The 19,906-nt window shown below is 39.1% G+C and overlaps 1 protein-coding gene across 2 annotated transcripts in view; it reads left to right on the forward strand.

The window, feature by feature from the left end:
* The window catches only part of HUWE1 (HECT, UBA and WWE domain containing E3 ubiquitin protein ligase 1), a 341,644-nt gene that overhangs the window by 188,040 nt on the left and 133,698 nt on the right, over positions 1-19,906 (forward strand). The window contains exon 7 of one of the 2 annotated variants that reach the window (XM_067782085.1): positions 9,562-9,969. The exons of the other annotated variant lie outside the window; for it this stretch is intronic. Within the exon in view, the coding sequence (XP_067638186.1) occupies positions 9,562-9,969 (408 nt within the window). The remainder of the gene's footprint in view (positions 1-9,561; positions 9,970-19,906) is intronic. 2 annotated transcript variants of the gene reach the window in all.

The raw sequence follows: 19,906 nt of genomic DNA on the forward strand, positions 1-19,906 counted from the left end.
ATAAGGTTATCCTCACAGCCATCGACTAATTCTCTAAATACGCCCAAGCGAAAGTACTTAGATCAAGGGCGACAGAGGAGATAAGACAACCCCTTCAAGAATTGCTAACCTCTTTTCGCATTCCAGATAAAATCGTTATTGATAACGAAAAATCCTTAAACTCTGTAACCATAACCTTTATGCTCGAAAACCAATACGGAATAGAGATTTATAAGACACCCCCCTACACCAGTACTGTCAGCGGCCAGGTCGAACGCTTCCATTCCACCCTTTCAGAAATAATGCGTTGCGTGAAAAGTGAAAGGACGCACGATACCTTCGAAGATCTACTTAATAGATCACTCTGCAAGTACAATTATTCCATCCATTCGACAATTGAGAGAAAACCAATAGAAGTATTTTTCGGAAGGACTGTAAGTACCGACCCCGAACAATTGGAAAGCCACAGGCAAGAAAACATAAAAAATTTAGCTGAAAAACAAATAAAAGATTTAGAATTTCACAATAAAAAAGATCAATCTTCAAAATTTACAGTCCAAATGACATCATCTATGTCAGAATAAGCAAAAGAGTAGGCAATAAGCTTACACCCACGTACAGGAAGGAGGTCGTCAGAGAAGACAGGAACTCCACAGCAGGCATGCTTAACGAACGAGACGATATCATTTCGTTACGATAATCAACGTTAATAAACGACACGAAGTCACTTCGTTTCGTTTATTAACGTTAAGATCGTCAAATTAACGTTAATTTGGCGTTCTTAACGTTAATAAACGAAACGAAATGACTTCGTTTCGTTTATTAACGTTGATTATCGTAACGAAATGATATCGTTTCGTTCGTTAAGCATGCCTGCTCCACAGTCATAACACAATCAGGGAAGACGGTACACAAAGGGCTGATAAGGAGCTGATAAAAATATAACAAGAAAAAATACAAAACAAAAAATTTTTTTTCTCTAAAAAAATCTCTAAAATCTCTAATCTCTAAAAAAAATTGTTTAAAGAAAAAAATCATTTTTTCTCATTTCTTATCTTACCTCCATGTAACGAATTTTCCATCGATTAATACGCCATAGGCGAACGATTTAACAGATAAATTTCACAAAACTTCGAATAAATAGAGTAAGGTAATTTCATAAAATGGTCGTATCCCCAAAACTTTTTTTTTTCTCCAGCCTACTCGCCTGCACTACCCAGGGAGAAGTCCAAATTCACGACTATTCCTCATCCCACTTAATAACCATCGATAATGGTTTCTCCAAAATCTAGGATGGCATCCTTAACTTAATCCACATCATTGATACCGCAGTCTACCGTCAAGTTCTGCAAAACATTACTGAGATGATAGACAAAGTTTTAACCACCGAAAATCCTATTTATCGCACCTTGCAACACGAGGCCCAACAAGCTATTGAAATGTTGGAAATCGTAGACCCTCCTCATAGTCCCAGACAAAGAAGATCCCTAGATATCCTTGACACTGCCTGGAAATACCTGGCAGGTAGCCCCGATCATGACGACCTAATAATGATAAATGGTAATTTAGAAAAACTAATTAACAATAATAATAAGCAATATTATATAAACAATGCTTTTAAGCAGCAGATAAATAATTTAACGAAAATTACTAATGATATATTAAGTACCTTTCAGAACGAAGAGGTAAACGAAATCGCTTTAACTATTTTTATTTATACCAATTTTAAACTATATGGTTTGCTGGGTAGAGCTTTTATGGCCGTTTTAATCAAGTGTACTTTGTTGTTTTTGTATTCTTTGACACGTTTCGACGCTAAGTGCGTCATCCTCAGAAAGCTGTTTTATTTGAAAATATATCAAATATACAAAAATTAACTACTTTTTCCAACAATAAACATGAAAATTCAATCTTGACAATTGTTACTTAAATTGATTATTTAACTAATTGTAATATCACAGTTTAAAAACACACATACATATTTACATATTATCAAGTAGCACTGATTTGCGATTGTCTCTTCGCTCTTTGTACAACTGCGGTATAAATGTTGCTTATATTGTTAGCGTCCTCTTTGAAATTCATAACCTGGTGTATTTTTTGTTATATTTTTAAGCTCTCCAAAGTTAGTCGTGTTTTTTCTCTTTTTTCTATGTCTAATATTTGTGCATGGTCAAAATCCGCTGTATGGTTACTCTTTGTAAGGTGCTGTGCGAGAGCCGTTGTCATCTTCTTATTTTTCGCATCTGTTCTGTGTTCATTTAGCCGTATACCCAGTTGCCGTTTTGTTGTGCCTATATAGTATTGATCACATTTTTCACCCACTTTGCCATTACATTTTATTTGATATACTACGTTGTTCTGTTGCTGATGGTTCGAATGTTAATTAATTATTCTCCCCGATGCAATGGTTTTCGTGTACCATTTCGTTGTACATTTTCTATTTTTATGGATTACTTTTAGGTCTAGGAAGGCTATTTCATTTTCTTGTTTTATTTCCATTGTAAATTTTATTTTAGTATGCTGTGCGTTCGATATTTTCAAGATGTCTTCCGCGTCCTTTTTCTTTATAATTGCGAATATATCATCTACATACTTTTTTATGTATCTGATATATATGTCGTGGGTTTTAAGTTTAGCTATGCTGTCGTCAAGTATTTTGTCAAGAACTATGTTAGCTATGGTTGGCGATAGGGGATTGCCCATGGGCATGCCGTATATTTGCTGATAAAAAGTCGAGTTGTACATAAAATAATTATTTTCTCTTAGACAAAACTCGAGTATAGTCTGGAAACGTTTCTTTGAAATTTTTGTGTGTTTTCCAATCGCTTTAAATTTACAGAATAAAAATAGGCTTATAAAAGAAGAAATAGTTAACATAAAATATGCTATACAATGGGCTAGATTAGGTATCATAAATTCTATGATTGTGAGTAAGAAAGAAATTGAAATATCCATTAAGGAGTTCAATAAGGAAAATATGCCCTTCAACACAATGGATGAGGCTCTAGAATTAGCCGAAGTTGGCGTATTAAGCAATTCAACTTCTATTTTGTATGTCTTGAAAATTCCATTAACTACAAAAGTAATTTAAAAAAGATGTATTAAAAAAAATTTAATGATTAATTTAAAATTTAATAATATTATTCAAAATAAAGAAGAAATATTCGGAATAAAATTTAATTGTAAAAAATATATAAATCCAAGGGAGGAGAGCTTTACCAAACTTTTGTCACTCGAAGCCCTTACCGAGTTACATTTGAACAACACTATAAAAATCCAGTCCCTACCAAACAGAAAACACAGCCAACCGAATATTCTCAGGGATTACCATAATCCTAGTTATTCTTGACATTGCCAGCTTCAGGAAGCACTGCAGGAAGAAAACAAATAAACCTACAGAGCAACCATTAGAATCAATCACTCAAGGCAGCCAAGAAGCAACCAGGCAAGTCCAAGTCCCAGTGCCCGAAGTAAAGACTTTTTAAATTTTTCAGACGATCGAGGACAACCGTATTTAAGAGGGGAGGAGTTAACACCACCTACATTCACACTTCACAAATATTCACATAGTGGGTTGCCTGCATTCTCTAGTCACATCGCAGCACACATGTATGCGATAAACGCTGACTAGCATATTCACATCATGGGAACATTACTGGTGATACGATAGTTACAAAACGCGCATCCGGAATAAATGCTGATGCCTCACTACCGCTCCGTGGGAACATAGTTCGCACTGCCAGTACCGCGCATACCTTAGCTTAATATTTCTACACGCGCATCCAACAAACGGCAACCGCGCGTCACCAGCGGATGGGAACATTGCCAGTGATACGATACCACTGCAACATATGAAAATACTAACAACGATGCGATGCCGCTGCAGAATTAATAAAAGGCCATACTAACATAGTTTTAAGTTCAATGGTATTTTGTCGTGTAAAACCAATAAAGTGCAAAAAACCGGCATAAGCCGGCAAAAAAATAAATTTTTTTAAGTTTTAAACCCACAACGGGTTAACTTAGAAGATATCCTGAAAAAATCACTTTGATCGAAGCTATATATAGTTATATCCCATACAACCGATCGTTCAGATAGAAAGATTTTTGGCCATTTCTCCCTTAATTTAGAAAGTATAAACGTGAAACTCGGTGATATATAAAAATAATTTTTTTAAGTTTTAAACCCACAACGGGTTAACTTATATTCTAATATATCATAGAAGATATCCTGAAAAAATCACTTTGATCGAAGCTATATATAGTTATATCCCATACAACAGATCGTTCAGATAGAAAGATTTTTGGCCATGTCTTGTTAATTTAGAAAGTATATACGTGAAACTCGGTGATATATATTTTAATATATCATAGAAGATTTTCTGAAAAAATCACTTTGATCGGAGCTATATATAGTATATATCCCATACAACCGATCGTTCAGATAGAAAGATTTTTGGCATTTTCTCCCTTAATTTCCAATATAAAAACGTTAAACTTGGTGATATTTATTGTAATATATCATAGAAGATTTCATGAAAAATCATTTCGATCGGAGATATATATAATATATATCCCATACAACCGATCGTTGAGATAGAAAGGTTTTTAGCCATTTCTCCCTTAATTTCCAATTTAAAAACGTTAAACTTGATGATATTTATTCTAATATATATAGAAGATTTCCTGAAAAAATCACTTTGATCGGAGTTATATGTATATAGTATATACCTATCCCATACAACCGATCGTTCAGATAGAAAGATTTTTGGCCATTTCTCTCTTAGTTTCCAAAACAAAAACGTGAAAAATGATGATATATATTCTAATATATCATAGAAGATTTCCTGTAAAAATCATTTCGATCGGAGCTATATATAATATATATCCCATACAACCGATCGTTCAGATAAGGGGTTTTTTGCCATTTTTTATTTTATATTTATCATAAAAATCGCTTAGGTATGTACATCTGTTCACATATAGTTCTTATCTTATACATTCAATTATTTGGAGATTACGAACGGGATAAGATTATTGTTCAGCCCCATTCATGAAAGGTGTGAAGTCTTCGGCACAGCCGAAGACAGTCCCGTCTTTACTTGTCTTACTAATGATTAACTTACGTTTATCAAACCATGTCCTTAGTAAATGGACATCATGATTGATACCCGCCATTAATCTAAGTAATTTGATGATCAGTACGCAATCACCAATTCATCCGTGAAGGCTGTAACTTTTCCATAAAATGGAAAGTAAAAAATTGAGTTCAGATAAATTAAAAAAAAAAAAAAAAACAATATGGGACCTAAGGCAGATCCTTGAGGAATTCCTAAACTTTTCGCGAACGAATCACTTAAACTATCACATATTTTTACTTTCTGTACTATTCCATTTAAATCCTGATCTAAAACCGAACTGCATCGAGCTAAAAAGTTTTGGTTTTCTAGAAACGAAAGAATTCTATTTTTTTTTGGAACTTTAGATAAGGAAGGCAACAAAGAAATCGGCCTGTAATTATTTTTGTCTTTCTGCTGCCTTTTAAATAGGGAATAGCAATAGCACATTTTAATTCAGCAGGAAATATTCCCGAAAAAAACTTGAATTGAAGAGGTATGTGAGGATGTCAATTATATAAAAAGCTACTCTTCAAAATGCAATTTGATATTCCATCATAGGCGCATGGATTCAAAGCAAAAAAAAGCACAAACTCCTTTCCGTACCTGACTCCACAACCTCTAAATCTAGACATTTACACGTAGATGTCAAATCATAATCCAATTGTGGAAAAATGCTCGTTAAAACGGTTAGCTACCTCCGTAGGGTTTGTAGTCGTTACTCCACAATTATTTAAAATAACAGATGTGTATTTTGCCTAACAACTACGATTAAGCATGCTATTTATAACGTTTCATCCTTTTTTGGAATTACCCTGTGAAGACAAAAACCCAATGCGGTAAAAATTATCACGAACTTCTTTTTTAAATTTTTTACATAAATTGCCATAACGAACACAAAGTTTTGTAGTTCCGCGCAAGTCTACTACATTTCCTTTCAAGTTTGTGTTTTAATCTAATTTTCCAAATGAGTGACTTGCTAATCCACGGTTTTAGCTTTGTATCCGACGAAGCACAAATGTATAGCTTGCAGCATCTGCTTTTTAAAAATATCTAAAAGTTTGGTGTATGCCTTGGATATATTCCTCTCAGCAAAAACTTCCGTCCAATACTCAGACTTTCCATCAGCAGGGGGAAATTAGTTTTATTTTTATTTGAAATAGAACTTTTCTTCACATGGATTTTCTCATATGATGTGTTCAACGATTACACCCGTCATTGTATAAATAATAAATAAATGAAAGGCGCGATAACCTCCGAAGAGGTTTAAGGCCGAGCTTCTCTTCCAATTTGCGTCGTGCTCCTTTTAATTTTTCCCTACAAATTGGCGGGAAGGGCCTACTTGTTTTATGCCGACTCCGAACGGCATCTGCAAGGCAGATGAGTTTTCACTGAGAGCTTTTCATGGCAGAAATACACTCGGAGTTCTTGCCAAACACTGCCGAGAGGCGACCCCGCTTAGAAAACTTTTCTTCTAATTGAAAAAAACTTGTTTCTAAAATTTTGATGTTGCTTTGCCCGGGGCGTGAACCCAGGGTCTTCGATGTGGTAGGCGGAGCACGCTACCATCACACCACGGCGGCCGCCCGTCATTGTATGGTCCGTAATATTAAGGTCGAGATATAGGCTGCTTAATGAAATTGCAGCACTGCAACTCAGCCGACAAAAAACATGGTTAAGACAGGTTCCAGAAGTTCTACGCGTTGACTCATTTAAGTAGGACGTAAATCCGTTATTAGCCATTAAGATTTGGTAGTTATCAGCAAGCAAAATATCGAAATTAAAGTCACCTAGAATAAAAACGTTAGGAGATTTTTCATTGTCCAGGAGAACAGAGAATTCTTCCAAAAATTGGTGAATAGACATTGAATGTAAGATATAAACACATATTAGAGTAAAGACCATTCCAGAGATGCGTAGCGAAAGCTTCAATATATCAGCGCTCGTCAACTGAAAGCAAAAAAAATTACAATCATGAATATTTCGCACGAACACTCCAAAACCTTCTGCAGAATATTCCTCATTAGCATTTACAAAAAAGATATAGCCGTCTATTTTGAAATCTTGTATTTCAAGCTCATAAATCCAGATTTCGGATACAAAAATGATATCAGGAAAGTTTTTAAACGGTTTTATTTAGCTTGACTTGACATGCCGCCCGGCATGAATTTTGTAATTGAAAGTAAGTAACTTACCTATAAGCTACAAGCTTGAAACTTCGAATATAGTTCAGAACCCGATGACAATGCAATAATAAGAAAATAAACTCCTATAGGTGGCGCATGGATCGAAATATTTCAAAAAATCGTATTAGTGGTCCGATTTGGTTCATATTTAGAACACATAATGCATACATGAATAAAAAGCGGCCTATGAAAAAAATTGCCGCTAGGATCTAGATATTCAAGAAAATCCTATTTGTGGTCCGATTTGGCTCATATTTGGAACCATATATGTAATACTTCAAGGTACATTCCCAAACATCAGAGTGTCGATATAATGCTGTTTAAACGTTTTTGTTTTTGTATTCAATAATCGAATGTACCTAAATTTAAATTTTTTCTTATCACACTTATGCTGCTACAATCACAAAAATTTTATAGGCTGTCTTGTTTTGATGTCGAATTCAAAAAACATCGCGAGCATTTTCTATTAGCAATATAGGAGTATTACATATATGTTTGGAACACATAATACATACATGAATAGAAAGCCGCTAGGCGGCGCAAGGATCGAGATATTCAAAAAAATCGTATTTGTGGTCCATATTTGGAACAAATATTACATACAATCCGGTAGAAGTGACATCAAAATATTTTGGAGTTCGATGAAGGACAAGCATACGTGGTGCAGAGTCGAAGGAAGGATTATGTATTGAGGACTTAAATTGTAACAAATTGTCAGGAAAGAGTCCTTGTAATAATGAGTCACTTAATGAACTAAATTGAATGAGAAATAATAGGCAATTAAATAAAGACTAAAAACTTGAAAATAAAATAATTAACAAAGAAATGTAAGTTAAACGGGTTTATTGAAAACAATACTTACATAAAGTAATAATAATACTAAAAGCTAGAAAATAATTAGATAGGTCCTAGCTACTAGTCATCACACTCCTCATCAATCTAGGGCGTTGATCAGACAATTAAATAAAAGGGTTGACGGTGCTGAGTTCAAAACTCGATGAGTGCACTCTCTTACGTTTTCGCTGGTAAGCTCCGGCACGCCAACAATATCAACAGCGCTGTCTAGTAATTGTTGTTCCCTTCAATACAACATACTTTCGAGCCTACTCACTTTTGCACTAAGTTTTGCATTTTCTTCTTTGAGGTGTTTTACTGTGCTAAAAAAGTCCGCATTAAATTTCTTTATGCTCACTATCTCATCGTACAAAAACTGTAATGTAATTTGTTTGGAAGAGTTTTCAGTATGTATTTGCTCATGCTCTTGCTGTGTTCTTTGGACTAATTCTGCTGAGCTGAAGTCAGTGTTGTTATTGGTGCTACTATTTTTATTGTTATTGCTGTTTACAAATGCATTGTTTTATTTGGTACACAACTAAAAGCAGTAAAATCAAGTTTACTGATTTTTCTTTACAGCCAGGTGGCTTTATGGATCTTTAAATGTTTAAACTTGAAACTGGCTTTGACGATATTTCGGGAAACAGCGAAGTCGATCGTCCTCACTTTATTAAATAATATTTGAAATTGCTCTATGATTTTTTTATGAACAATATACATTTTTTGATCGCCAAATACAGGAAAAAGTAGAGGCTAGAGATCTCGAGTTTGAATGAGTGTTCTATATGTTTATTTTGCATTTTCATATAGAAAGTGGGAGTGGTCGATTGGATTTTGTGATTCTTGTCTAGGACAATTCTGTTTTAAAAAGTAAAGTTGGATAATAAATTTTATCACTACATATTCAACCGTTTTTGAAGTCGATGCAAAGATTTTTGAAACATTCGAGGGGTTGGTATGCGCTTTTTTTCAAAATAGTTAAATATAGCTTTTAAGTCAACCTATCAAAGTTGTTCATATAAAATTTTAGCATTGTAGCTTTATTAATGTTGGAAACAGAATAATATTTAATTTTGAAATAACATTTGATCTATAAAAAGTGGGCGTGATAACATACCAATTTTTAGCGGACAGAAGAAGTAGTTTGAATGTCATTACAATACATTTCTTTAAATGAAAGTTATTGCAAAAAAACGTGTGATGACGAACCCTCGGACAAATAGGGAACCTGAGGTTGAAGTTCTTGTTGTTGAAGCTTCTGTTTGCGTTTTAGTTAGTGAGATTAGATCAATCTTCTTGGGGGATGTATACTAGTCCGAGACAAGAAAAGATGTCTTTTTAGGAGTTTCTATGATAATCAAATAGATGGATTGAGTGATATGCCCGTTTAAACCTCTAAACCTCTTTCAATAACGTTATAATTAAATTTAATAATTTTTTAGATTCAACAGGGGCGCAAGAGAATCCTGTGAGTTTGTCTGAAACTATAGACAATGCACCTAAAATCAACACGCGGTCAAACGCATTAGAAGTTCAGCAACGTTTAGACAAAGAAAATTTTCTACTTTTTGCTGAAAAACATCGAACAGTGCTAAACCAAATACTTCGGCAATCCTCCATTCATTTATCGGACGGGCCGTTTGCTGTGCTGGTCGACCACACGCGTATTCTTGATTTTGATGTAAAAAGGAAATATTTCCAGACTGAGCTGGAGCACATTGATGAAGGTGTTCGACGTGAGGAAAATACTGTAAGCGTACGGCGTGTGACTGTATTCGAAGACTCGTTCCGCGTCCTGTATCGTTTAGGGCCAGAAGAATGGAAGAATCGCTTTTATATTGTTTTCGAAGGTAAATATTTATTATAGATATTGAATATTTTAATCTCGACATATAATATTTAAAATATAGTTAGACGTTCGGTGAGTTCATATATATTTCTAAATTTTTTGGCTCTATAACCTAGATAGGCTAATTAATGTAGATAGTAGCCGTGTTTTTTTTTTACACGCGTATACGTTTACGTTTGCGCTTATCCTCGCTTAGATAATGCTTAGGACACCCATCTAGCGGCAGTGGTTAAACAACTAGCTACAGCACAGGGTGTACCGATAAGCGGAGACACAACCCTCTGATGGCGATAGTGTATAACATATAGCTCAATCAGTTGCGATGAATTGTGGACACGCACCATTTTAAGAGGTGATACATAGAATTAGTGCAGAGGTGAAACATAGACACATATTTCAGTTACATCTGAGTATAATGCGTATTGAAATTTAGTAGTACTAATTTGATACGCAGACATTTCACAGGTGTATTTAAAATTCGACGCTTAGCAGTACATATGAAGTTTAAGCGTAAACGTCTATAGATGTAAAAAAACACAGCTAGTATCTACGGTGGGGGGACGGCTATAACGTCAAATGGCCACAATGTCAATTTAAGTTTTGACCATATGTAATGTTCACATTGGTAATTTTCAAATGTCTACAATTTCAAATTCATATTTTCGTAAGTTGCCATAAGGTCCATTATTTTGTTACGCACCTCCACTTATTAAAACGTTGACAACTGGTGAATTTACATTTTGTTCTGGTTTTTAAATGAAAACTATTAAAAACTCTCTCTCTAAAGTAAGAAGAACTTATCCAACTAAAAGTTTAGGCAACATGTGGAAAATAAGGTGGTATTTTTAATAAGGCGATGTCCTACGAAATAACAATTGCCAGTCTCTCCATCAGCATTATACCTGTTGACAAATTAGTCATTATCTACACCAGAATCGTACCAGATGTCAGTATTTGTATCAGGGTCACATATGCAACTTACGGCTTGCAGCAGGACTGCTACATATTCTCTTACTCCGGGAAGGTATCGAACCCAATCCGGGTCCGTCTCCTGACCCCGGTCCTGAGAAATGGTTTTGCTGCCTTTGCCAGAAAAGAATCTTTTTAGGACGGTCATACTCTGTTCAGTGTGTCTCGTGCAAGGGATGGTTGCATCGGACAGGTTGTTCTGGGCTTGATCCCAAAACCCGACGTTCACGTAACTTTTATAAATCTTTTGTGGCTCCTTGCTGCTCACGCCCAAGGGCGTCCCGTAGTCTACGCCTAAGCGCCCCCCCCCTACCTTCCAGCAGCCTCGTTGCTCAACAAGCCACAACAAGTACCCGCTGCTGCTCGCGCCCCACGGCGCCAACAACTCAAACAGCTGATACCACTCATAACTACTACCTTCGTAGTAGAGCTGGTAGCAATGATGAGCATCAGCCCCTGCCCCCGTCTTCCTCTCCCCCCCTCTTTTCTGGCAGCAATCGTGCAGGTCAGGGAAACAGACTCTTAGTCCCTACCTCCGTTTGCACCGTCTGCCAGCACAGAATATATAGGTTTGCGACATCCGCTCAATGCAGCTCCTGCCTTGGGTGGTGCCACTTTCCTAGATGTTCTGGTCTCCGCGACGGCAACCCCTCGACGGGTTTCATCGCGCCATGTTGCCAGATCGCAAACCCAAATCATCCGGGTACCCCAATGCTTGCCCAAGGGCGCCCAGTCCCAAGGCCACAACAGCAATTGCGTCCTAGCCTTCCACAACCTAGGCGTAGTCACCCGTCACTTACCCCTAGAGTGGCGGCGTAACCCCTCATGCACTTCAGAATTCTGCAGTTAAACTGTAATGGACTAACTGGGAAGATTACGGAGATAGTCGATTTCATGAAGTGGCACAACATCCGCATTGCTGCGATTCAAGAGACTAAACTCACAGCTGGATCTGCATTGCAGACCTGCTCTGGGTATAATGTCCACAGCAAGGACCGCGAGAGCGGAAATGGAGGCGGCCTCGCGTTTATTATACACCACTCTGTGCAATATCATATATTTGATCCTGGCATCGACCGCAGGGACAATGTCTTAGAACGTCAAGGCCTATCTGTCCGGTCAGGCGATGCAAATCTAGAAATCATCAACATCTACATCCCTCCTGTCACCCCAGTGGATACCGCCCTAAAATTGAGGCCTTACTCACTGGCAACAATCGCATTATCTTAGGCGATTTCAATGCCCATCACGACCTATGGCATTCAAACTTGCGGGCGGACAGTAGGGGTGAGATGTTGGCGGATCAAATAGATGAAACGACGTTCTGCACAATAAACGGAGACGCCCCCACACGTATGGTAGGAAGCTGTCATAGCTCGCCAGATATCTCAATCGTGAGCGCAGAACTCGTAAACTGCGTCAACTGGCAGCCGATGGTAAGATTGGCATCCGACCACCTGCCCATACTTATTTCGTTCGAGCGTACCGCCGACTTCATCGTCACCGAAAAACGCACTTTCATAAACTTCAAAAAAGGAAAGTGGGAAGAATATAAATCTGCAACAGACAGCAGCTTTGCTGCCCTCCCTATCCCGACTGATGCCCGCCAAGGGGAGCGTGCCTTCCGTAAGGTCATTGAATCCGCCTCGGCACATTTCATTCCCGCCGGGAGAATTCCCGAAATCCGGCCCACTTCCCGGCGGATGCCGCGAGCTTAGCGAGGGAACGCGACCTTATAACACAGCTTGATCCAGGCGACCCCCAAATAAGGGATATAAACCAGCGCATCAGATTGCTTGTGGACGAACACAAGCGGGCGAAATGGGATGAGCACCTAAGAGGTTGTAACCTCTCTACCGGTGTAGGTAAACTTTGGTCCACCGTAAAGTTTTTCAATTAGAAGAAAATTTTTCGAAGCGGGGTCGCCCCTCGGCAGTGTTTGGCAAGCGCTCCGGGTGTATTTCTGCCATGAAAAGCTCTCAGTGAAAACTCATCTGCCTTGCAGATGCCGTTCGGAGTCGGCATAAAACATGTAGGTCCCCTCCGGCCAATTTGTAGGGAAAATCAAGAGGAGCACGACGCAAATTGGAAGAGAAGCTCGGCCTTAGATCTCTTCGGAGGTTATCGCGCCTTACATTTATTTTTTATTTTTTAAAGTCCCTATCGAATCCGACTAAGCACAAAGACAAAGTTTCCATCGCCTTTGGCGTTAAGGTGCTGTCGGATGCGAAAAAATGCGCGAGCGCTTTCTGCCGACAATATATAATGCATCCTACGGTCGAAAAAGATAGATGGAGAGCCAATAGACACGCACATAAACACAAATTCAGCGCGTCACCAATCACCATCACCGCTAGAGAGGTTGAGGATGCCATTGGTCGCGCTAAACCATCCAAAGCAGTGGGCCCAGACGGCATAGCCATGACGATGCTTAAAAACCTAGGGAAAGAGGGTTTCAAATATTTAGCGCATGTCTTCAACCTGTCTCTCTCCACCTTTGCCATACCCGAGAAATGGAAAATGGCCAAGGTGGTCCCGCTACTAAAGCCTGGGAAACCAGCTAACGTAGGTGAGTCATATCGTCCGATATCTCTCCTATCGCCAGTGGCAAAGACGCTTGAAGCCATTTTGCTCCCTTATTTCCAAGCACATTTGCAGCTAGCCCCTCATCAGCATGGCTTCAGAAAACTCCATAGCACTACCTCCGCGTTAAATGTCATTAGCACCCATATAAATTGCGGTTTGAATCAATACCCCCACCATAGAACAGTACTCGTAGCGCTAGACATATCAAAAGCCTTTGATACGGTCAACCATGGCTCATTACTGCAAGACCTGGAAGGGTCTACCCTTCCCCCATGTCTTAAAAGGTGGACCGCAAATTATCTGGGTGGTCGGCAGGCATCGGTGCAATTCAGAAACGAAACATCAAAACCAAGGAGAATTAAACAAGGGGTGCCACAGGGTGGTGTCCTATCCCCACTTTTGTTTAATTTCTTCATATCTAAGCTACCTTCACCACCGGAAGGAGTCACAATCGTTTCCTACGCCGATGACTGCACAATAATGGCCACAGGCCCAGGCCCAGAGATCGATGAGCTATGCAATAAAATAAACGGCTATCTCCCTGATCTCTCCAGCTTTTTCGCCTCGCGAAACCTGGCATTGTCACCGACTAAATCTTCCGCGACCTTATTTACAACATGGTCGCCCCAAATGTCGACCATATTGAACATCCACGTCGATGGCACTACGCTACCGACTGTCCTACACCCCAAAATCTTGGGTGTGACGTTTGATAAGGATCTACATTTTGGTGCGCACGCAACCGCAATTGTTCCGAGAATTCAGAGCCGTAACAAAATCCTCAAATCCCTCGCTGGCAGTACCTGGGGAAAAGATAAAGAAACGCTCATGACCACATACAAAGCAATTAGCCAGCCGATTACGTGCTACGCGTCACCCATATGGTCGCCAAGCCTAAAAACTACCCACTGGACGAAACTACAGGCCTGCCAAAATACTGCTCTCAGAATCGCCACGGGCTGTCTTCTTATGTCCCCAGAACACCATCTGCATAATGAGGCGAGAATACTCCCCATCAGGGAGAGAAATGAGATGCTGACCAAACAGTTTCTGTTGAATACCCAGAAACCTGGGCATCCCAAAAGACATCTGATTGACGAACCAGCACCGCCTAGGGGCCTAAGGAGTCATCTCCGTAAGCATTTTGAGGAAATACGGCACCTGAGAACCCAGCCGTATGAAGCGAAAAAACACAAGCAGGTCCTTGGTGAACTCCATAGACAGGCGTCGGACCTTTATGTCGGGAATTGCCCGGTGAATCCAGTACTTGAAGAAAAATATCCAGAACTCGCGGAAGAGGAACGTATACTCCCCAGGGAAACGCGTGTCACTCTTGCTCAACTTCGTTCTGGATACTGTAACAGGTTAAACTCTTACCTATCCAGAATCAACCCCGACATACAAAATGTATGCCCCGCTTGCAATGTGTCCCCACATGACACCAACCATCTCTTTAATTGTAATGTGGAACCAACGCCTCTAACACCCCTTTCCTTATGGTCCACCCCTGTTGAAACGGCAAGTTTCCTTGGACTCCCGTTAGAGGATATTGATGACAATTTGTGATCGGTCGCGGCTATTAGGTGGGGCGAGCATTGCTACAACAACAACAACATGCAACTTACGGTTCCTCTTTTAGGAACGGTCAAAAAATTAAAGTTGCGGTGAACCAACTCGTTCAGCGGTGTAAATAAAAGACTGATATCAATTTAATTCACGAGTATAAAATTTATTGTGCGCTCGTCGCACTTCCAAAACACTAACTGATTTTAATAATCATTTATTCTTACCACCTAACTTTTTAACCTAAGCTAATTTGCTAACGTTGCAATTCCCACCACTTGCCGGTATTTCGCAATCGTTGGGTTGCGCGTGTTGATCAATATGCTTGCATTGCAATTCCCAAGCATTTGATATTGTTATTGATCGCTTGCGCGTGTGTCCTGTCAGCGAAAGTTCTTCTGTGAACTTTAATTGGAGCAATGGAGTCACGTGTACTGCAATGTGATCACAGGGTGCGTCATTGGGAAGTATAGTGGTATAAGGCAACGTAACTCCTCCCCCTTTAAAGATCTGCGTCCCGCAGATCAAAAGTCGAAAATTGCGAGGGGGTAAAATTTTGTAGAGAGTAATTACGGTTTCCTGGCGACATATTGGTGTTGACTGGTATGACTGGTGTGACTGGTGTGACTGGTAGCCTATTGTCCAGGCGATAAATTTCAGGAGCTGACTTTCCTCTAATGATTTTGCTGTTGTGAGTGTTATCTGCCCAATGGGTCGGGATTTCAACTGGCGGAAGGTCTAGCTTTCTATTGTAGCATCTCCACAGCATGGCGGCAATAAGAACAATTTACTTTTTCATTAACGTACCCAAGATACCTTGTGTTTTCCATATCCAGGTCGTGGACGTATTCTAGGTTGACCTTCATGGTGTGGCTCTTCACCTTTGATAGTCCTGCTGGAAGGGCCTGTGCGGTAATGGTTTCATAACTGGAAAATACTTGGTCACCAATGGTGACTGTTTCGTTATTTAATTGGATTACATAAGTGCCATTTACCATACTCGAGGCATTGCTACTTTTGATTACTCCTTGGAAGTTTGATATGAACACAGTGTTCTCGTTTATCAGCTCTATTTGGGACCCATTTTGTCTGATGAATTCGCAGTTGGCTTCTCTACATTTTAAGAGTCGCGGTAGGCAAGTGATTTCTTCCAGTTTAGTTAAGGATTCTGCTTTACATACCGTGGATGAGCTGATTACCAGGCAATCTTTTGTTAGGCCATACGTCTCTTCCTGGTTGACGAGCATCCTGCCAAAAGGAAGGTTTAGTTGCTTACCTCCATAGATTCCAGCGCGAGTGACCAGGAGATTATATTTCTTAGTTGTTACTTTTCACATTGAAAGGACGTAGAGGAGAAGTGTCCCGTTAGTCAGTACCGACGGTTGGCCATATCCGATTGCTTCTATTATATTCTGATATGGGAGTGTTTCTATTTCGGATAGGATCTGGTTAACTTCGTCCATATCCAGTAGGTTGGTGTTGACAATTTCATTCTTTGCCAACTGACATCCCCGCACCATTTCGTTTACATCCTCGCGAAGGAGAAAAATGTTGTGGAGCGCGTTTTGTCTGAATTCCATTATTTCTGTTTATTTTGCCACGTTATTCGTGCGGTCCACGGCCTCGTTGATTTTTTTCAATACCTCTGTGTAGCCGTGAATAGTTTCCTGTTGACCCTGTATTGATGGTTGCTATTCTGAATTATCTGATTCTGACTGTGCAGGATATTGCTCCAATCCGTTGCGTCAGGTGATCCTGCTATCCATTTCCACGCTGAGACTAGCCAGTCAATAGATCGAGTACTTCTTCTTCTACTTGTGTTGCCCATTAGTTCAGGAAGTCGTTCTAGCGTTTGATTAATGTAGTGCTGTGATAATATCTGATCCTCAATTCGGTTTGTTAAGTTCTCCATTTGCCTTATAGTTGTAGCATATTGTTGTAGGTTGATGACGTGTACCAGTTTGAATGACCCGCCAATGATCCACCCGTTTCCATCTTGGATTGTTACGATCGGAGCCTTGTAATTGAAAATGTTCAAACCGCTGATGGCATTTACCAGCAGTGGGAATCTGCAACGCAAGATATTAATTCTAATTTAATGTTATTAGTAAGTTAGTATTTGATAGGTTCTAAGAGGGTGAGTTACGGTTATATATTTAGTGGAAAGAAAAAATGTTGATAGTAGGAAGGTATTATTAGTAAGCGGAATTCTTAGGATTAGATTGATTATCATTAACCTAGTGTTACAATCTTGGTTTAGGATTTTCGCTTTTCCTGCGATATATTCTTGTTAGTATGTCAGTGGTGTACAAGTTATGTTTTTTCTTGTTGTTTTTTCTTTCTTTTTCATTTAACGATTTTTTCGTTTTTCTTCTTTTTCATAATATTTGCTTAGCGGATTAGGCGCATAAACTCAAACAATTTTTTCTTTTTCTTTGTTTGTTTCTGTCTTCTCCAACGAATTTTAAGCGAGGGAGGCATCTCCAACTGATTAGGCGAAGGAGGCATTTTTAAATTTTGTTTTTTTTTTCTTTCTTCTCCAACGAATTAGGCGAGGGAGGCATTTTCAATTTTGTTTTTATATTTTTTTTCTCTCTTCTCCAACGAATTAGGCGAGGGAGGCATTTTCAATTTTTGTATAGGACAGAGGGTCATACTGTTCTCGAACCAGCTACGGGGAGATCGCCAGAATCCCGTTTGGAAGTAGTGTAGCTATTTGTCAAATTCGATGGCACTACGAGCCTATTAGGGCACGATTGATCCCGCTAACAAGCCCGCTCTTATAGTAATGACCATTTCCTTTTGTTCTGGACTAGAGGTGTTATCGTTTCTCGAACCAGCTATGGAGAATCGTGTTATCCGATTAAGGCACGATTTGTTCCACTTACATGCCCGCTCATGTTAGACAAGCTACCCCTTAGTACCAGGTTCTCTTTCTTGTTTTAGTTTATTTCGGTAGTCTTTTCATTTCATATTCAGTATTATTCTTTATTATTATTTTTTTTTCATATCGGGCAACTCACAAAGGTCTCGTATTCGTCGTATCGCTGTATATTGTATTTTGTTTCCATGGTTTCCCTGATAAATTTAAAAAAAAAAGTATAGCACATAAGACAATAGGAGACCCCGTGAATTGCCTATATGTTTTTTGTTTTATGTGCTAGGATGTGTATTCCTGTGTTTCACATTTTTTATGTGAGTTTTGTGTATTTTCTTGCCACTTAGCGTGGTGACTGATGTATTGTTGTCCTTTGCAACAATCTCTCTCTTATACGCGGGTTTTTGCTTTCCTTTAATCTGCTTGTCCTTCACGTATATGGCATCGTTTTCGTCATAACGCTCCGGTAGAGATCTTTTCTTATTGTGACGTTTGATCTGTTCTAGCTGCTTTTTGGTCAGCAAGGCTTTCAAATATTTATTAGTCTTTCTACTTTTTTCTAACAGCTCTTGATAGTTAGAGGACTTTGCTCGGTTAATAAATATTTAGCTTGGTTTTTGGTTTATAACCGAGTGAATTGAATTATTATATCGGTCTACTGCTATGTTAATTAATTCTTTTGTCCTTAAGTTTGGGTTGTCTATCTTCAGGCATCTAATTATTTCTATTAAGGTGGAGTGAAGTCTTTCTACCTGACCATTCACTTCGCTTCTTTGGGATGGTGTGCGATACAATTTTATTCCCAAAGAAACTAACAGGTTCTGGATTATTGGACTAATTAAACCGCGCTCATTGTCGGTCACGAGAATATCAGGTGTTGTGAAATAGTGTAGGAGTTTTATTATTTTGTCCTTAAGGTGCAAAGTGGACTTGTTACGTAAATGGAAAAGTTTCGCGAATTTTGAGAATTTGTCGATAATACTGAGGAATTTCTCCCCTTGAATTTCGAAAATGTCCAAATGGATTATCTCACAAGGACGTGATGGAATTGGTGTTTTTTGCAGCTCTGGTGCATTCGGATGTCTATCGTATTTACTGACCTTACATGTTTCGCAGGACGATACATACCCTTTGATTATACTATTCATTCTGTGAAAGTAGTATTTCTCTAGGATTTGTTTCTTATTTTCTCTAGCATTGCGGCGAGCCCTTTTATGTTCTCCCCATATTATCTCACAAATCCTATCCGGATCCCTCAAGTCTTCTACCATAGTCTGAGCTACCCGGATCTTATATTGCATAAATTTTTCTAAATATACCTTCTGGAGTAGTCCTTATTGAGCTTCTTAATAATATACCGTAATACCGTTGATTACGTTTGGTCTTAGTTTTTTCTTGAGGACGTCGATAAGCTCTGCTTCGCTAATTCCCTCTGACCCTAGGTAGTGCCGCGAGTAACCGGGATGGGGTTCCTCGAATATTTCTAACCTACCTCCAAACACAAGTTGATTTCTAAATACGTTTATTGGCACTTCCACGAATGGTATCAGATCCGAATTATCTTGCCCTGCGCTGTGGACGGTGTTGCCTGTTGAACCGTCCTCGCTTGTCGAGTCCGATTCTGATCATGAGGTTGCATTTTGGCTTGCATTCTCGGATATGGGCGTTGCAAGGGGATTCGCCTGAGTCTTTAAGCGAGAAAGAGCGTCTGCCACGACGTTTGATTTACCTGGTTTGTATATTATTTCATAGTTATATTCTTCAATCCTAGACCTCCATCGCTTTAGTTTTGCGTTGTAGTTCCGGTTACTGAGGGAAAATGTTAGCGGTTGATGGTCGGTGAATATTCGTATCTTCTTAGCGCCATATAGGTAGTTCCGGAGATTGTCCAATGCCCAAACGATGGCGAGCATCTCCTTTTCGTTGGTAGCATACGCTTCCT

The sequence above is a fragment of the Eurosta solidaginis genome, chromosome 4 (assembly GCF_040869045.1).
Source record: "Eurosta solidaginis isolate ZX-2024a chromosome 4, ASM4086904v1, whole genome shotgun sequence".
Classification (NCBI taxonomy): domain Eukaryota; kingdom Metazoa; phylum Arthropoda; class Insecta; order Diptera; family Tephritidae; genus Eurosta; species Eurosta solidaginis.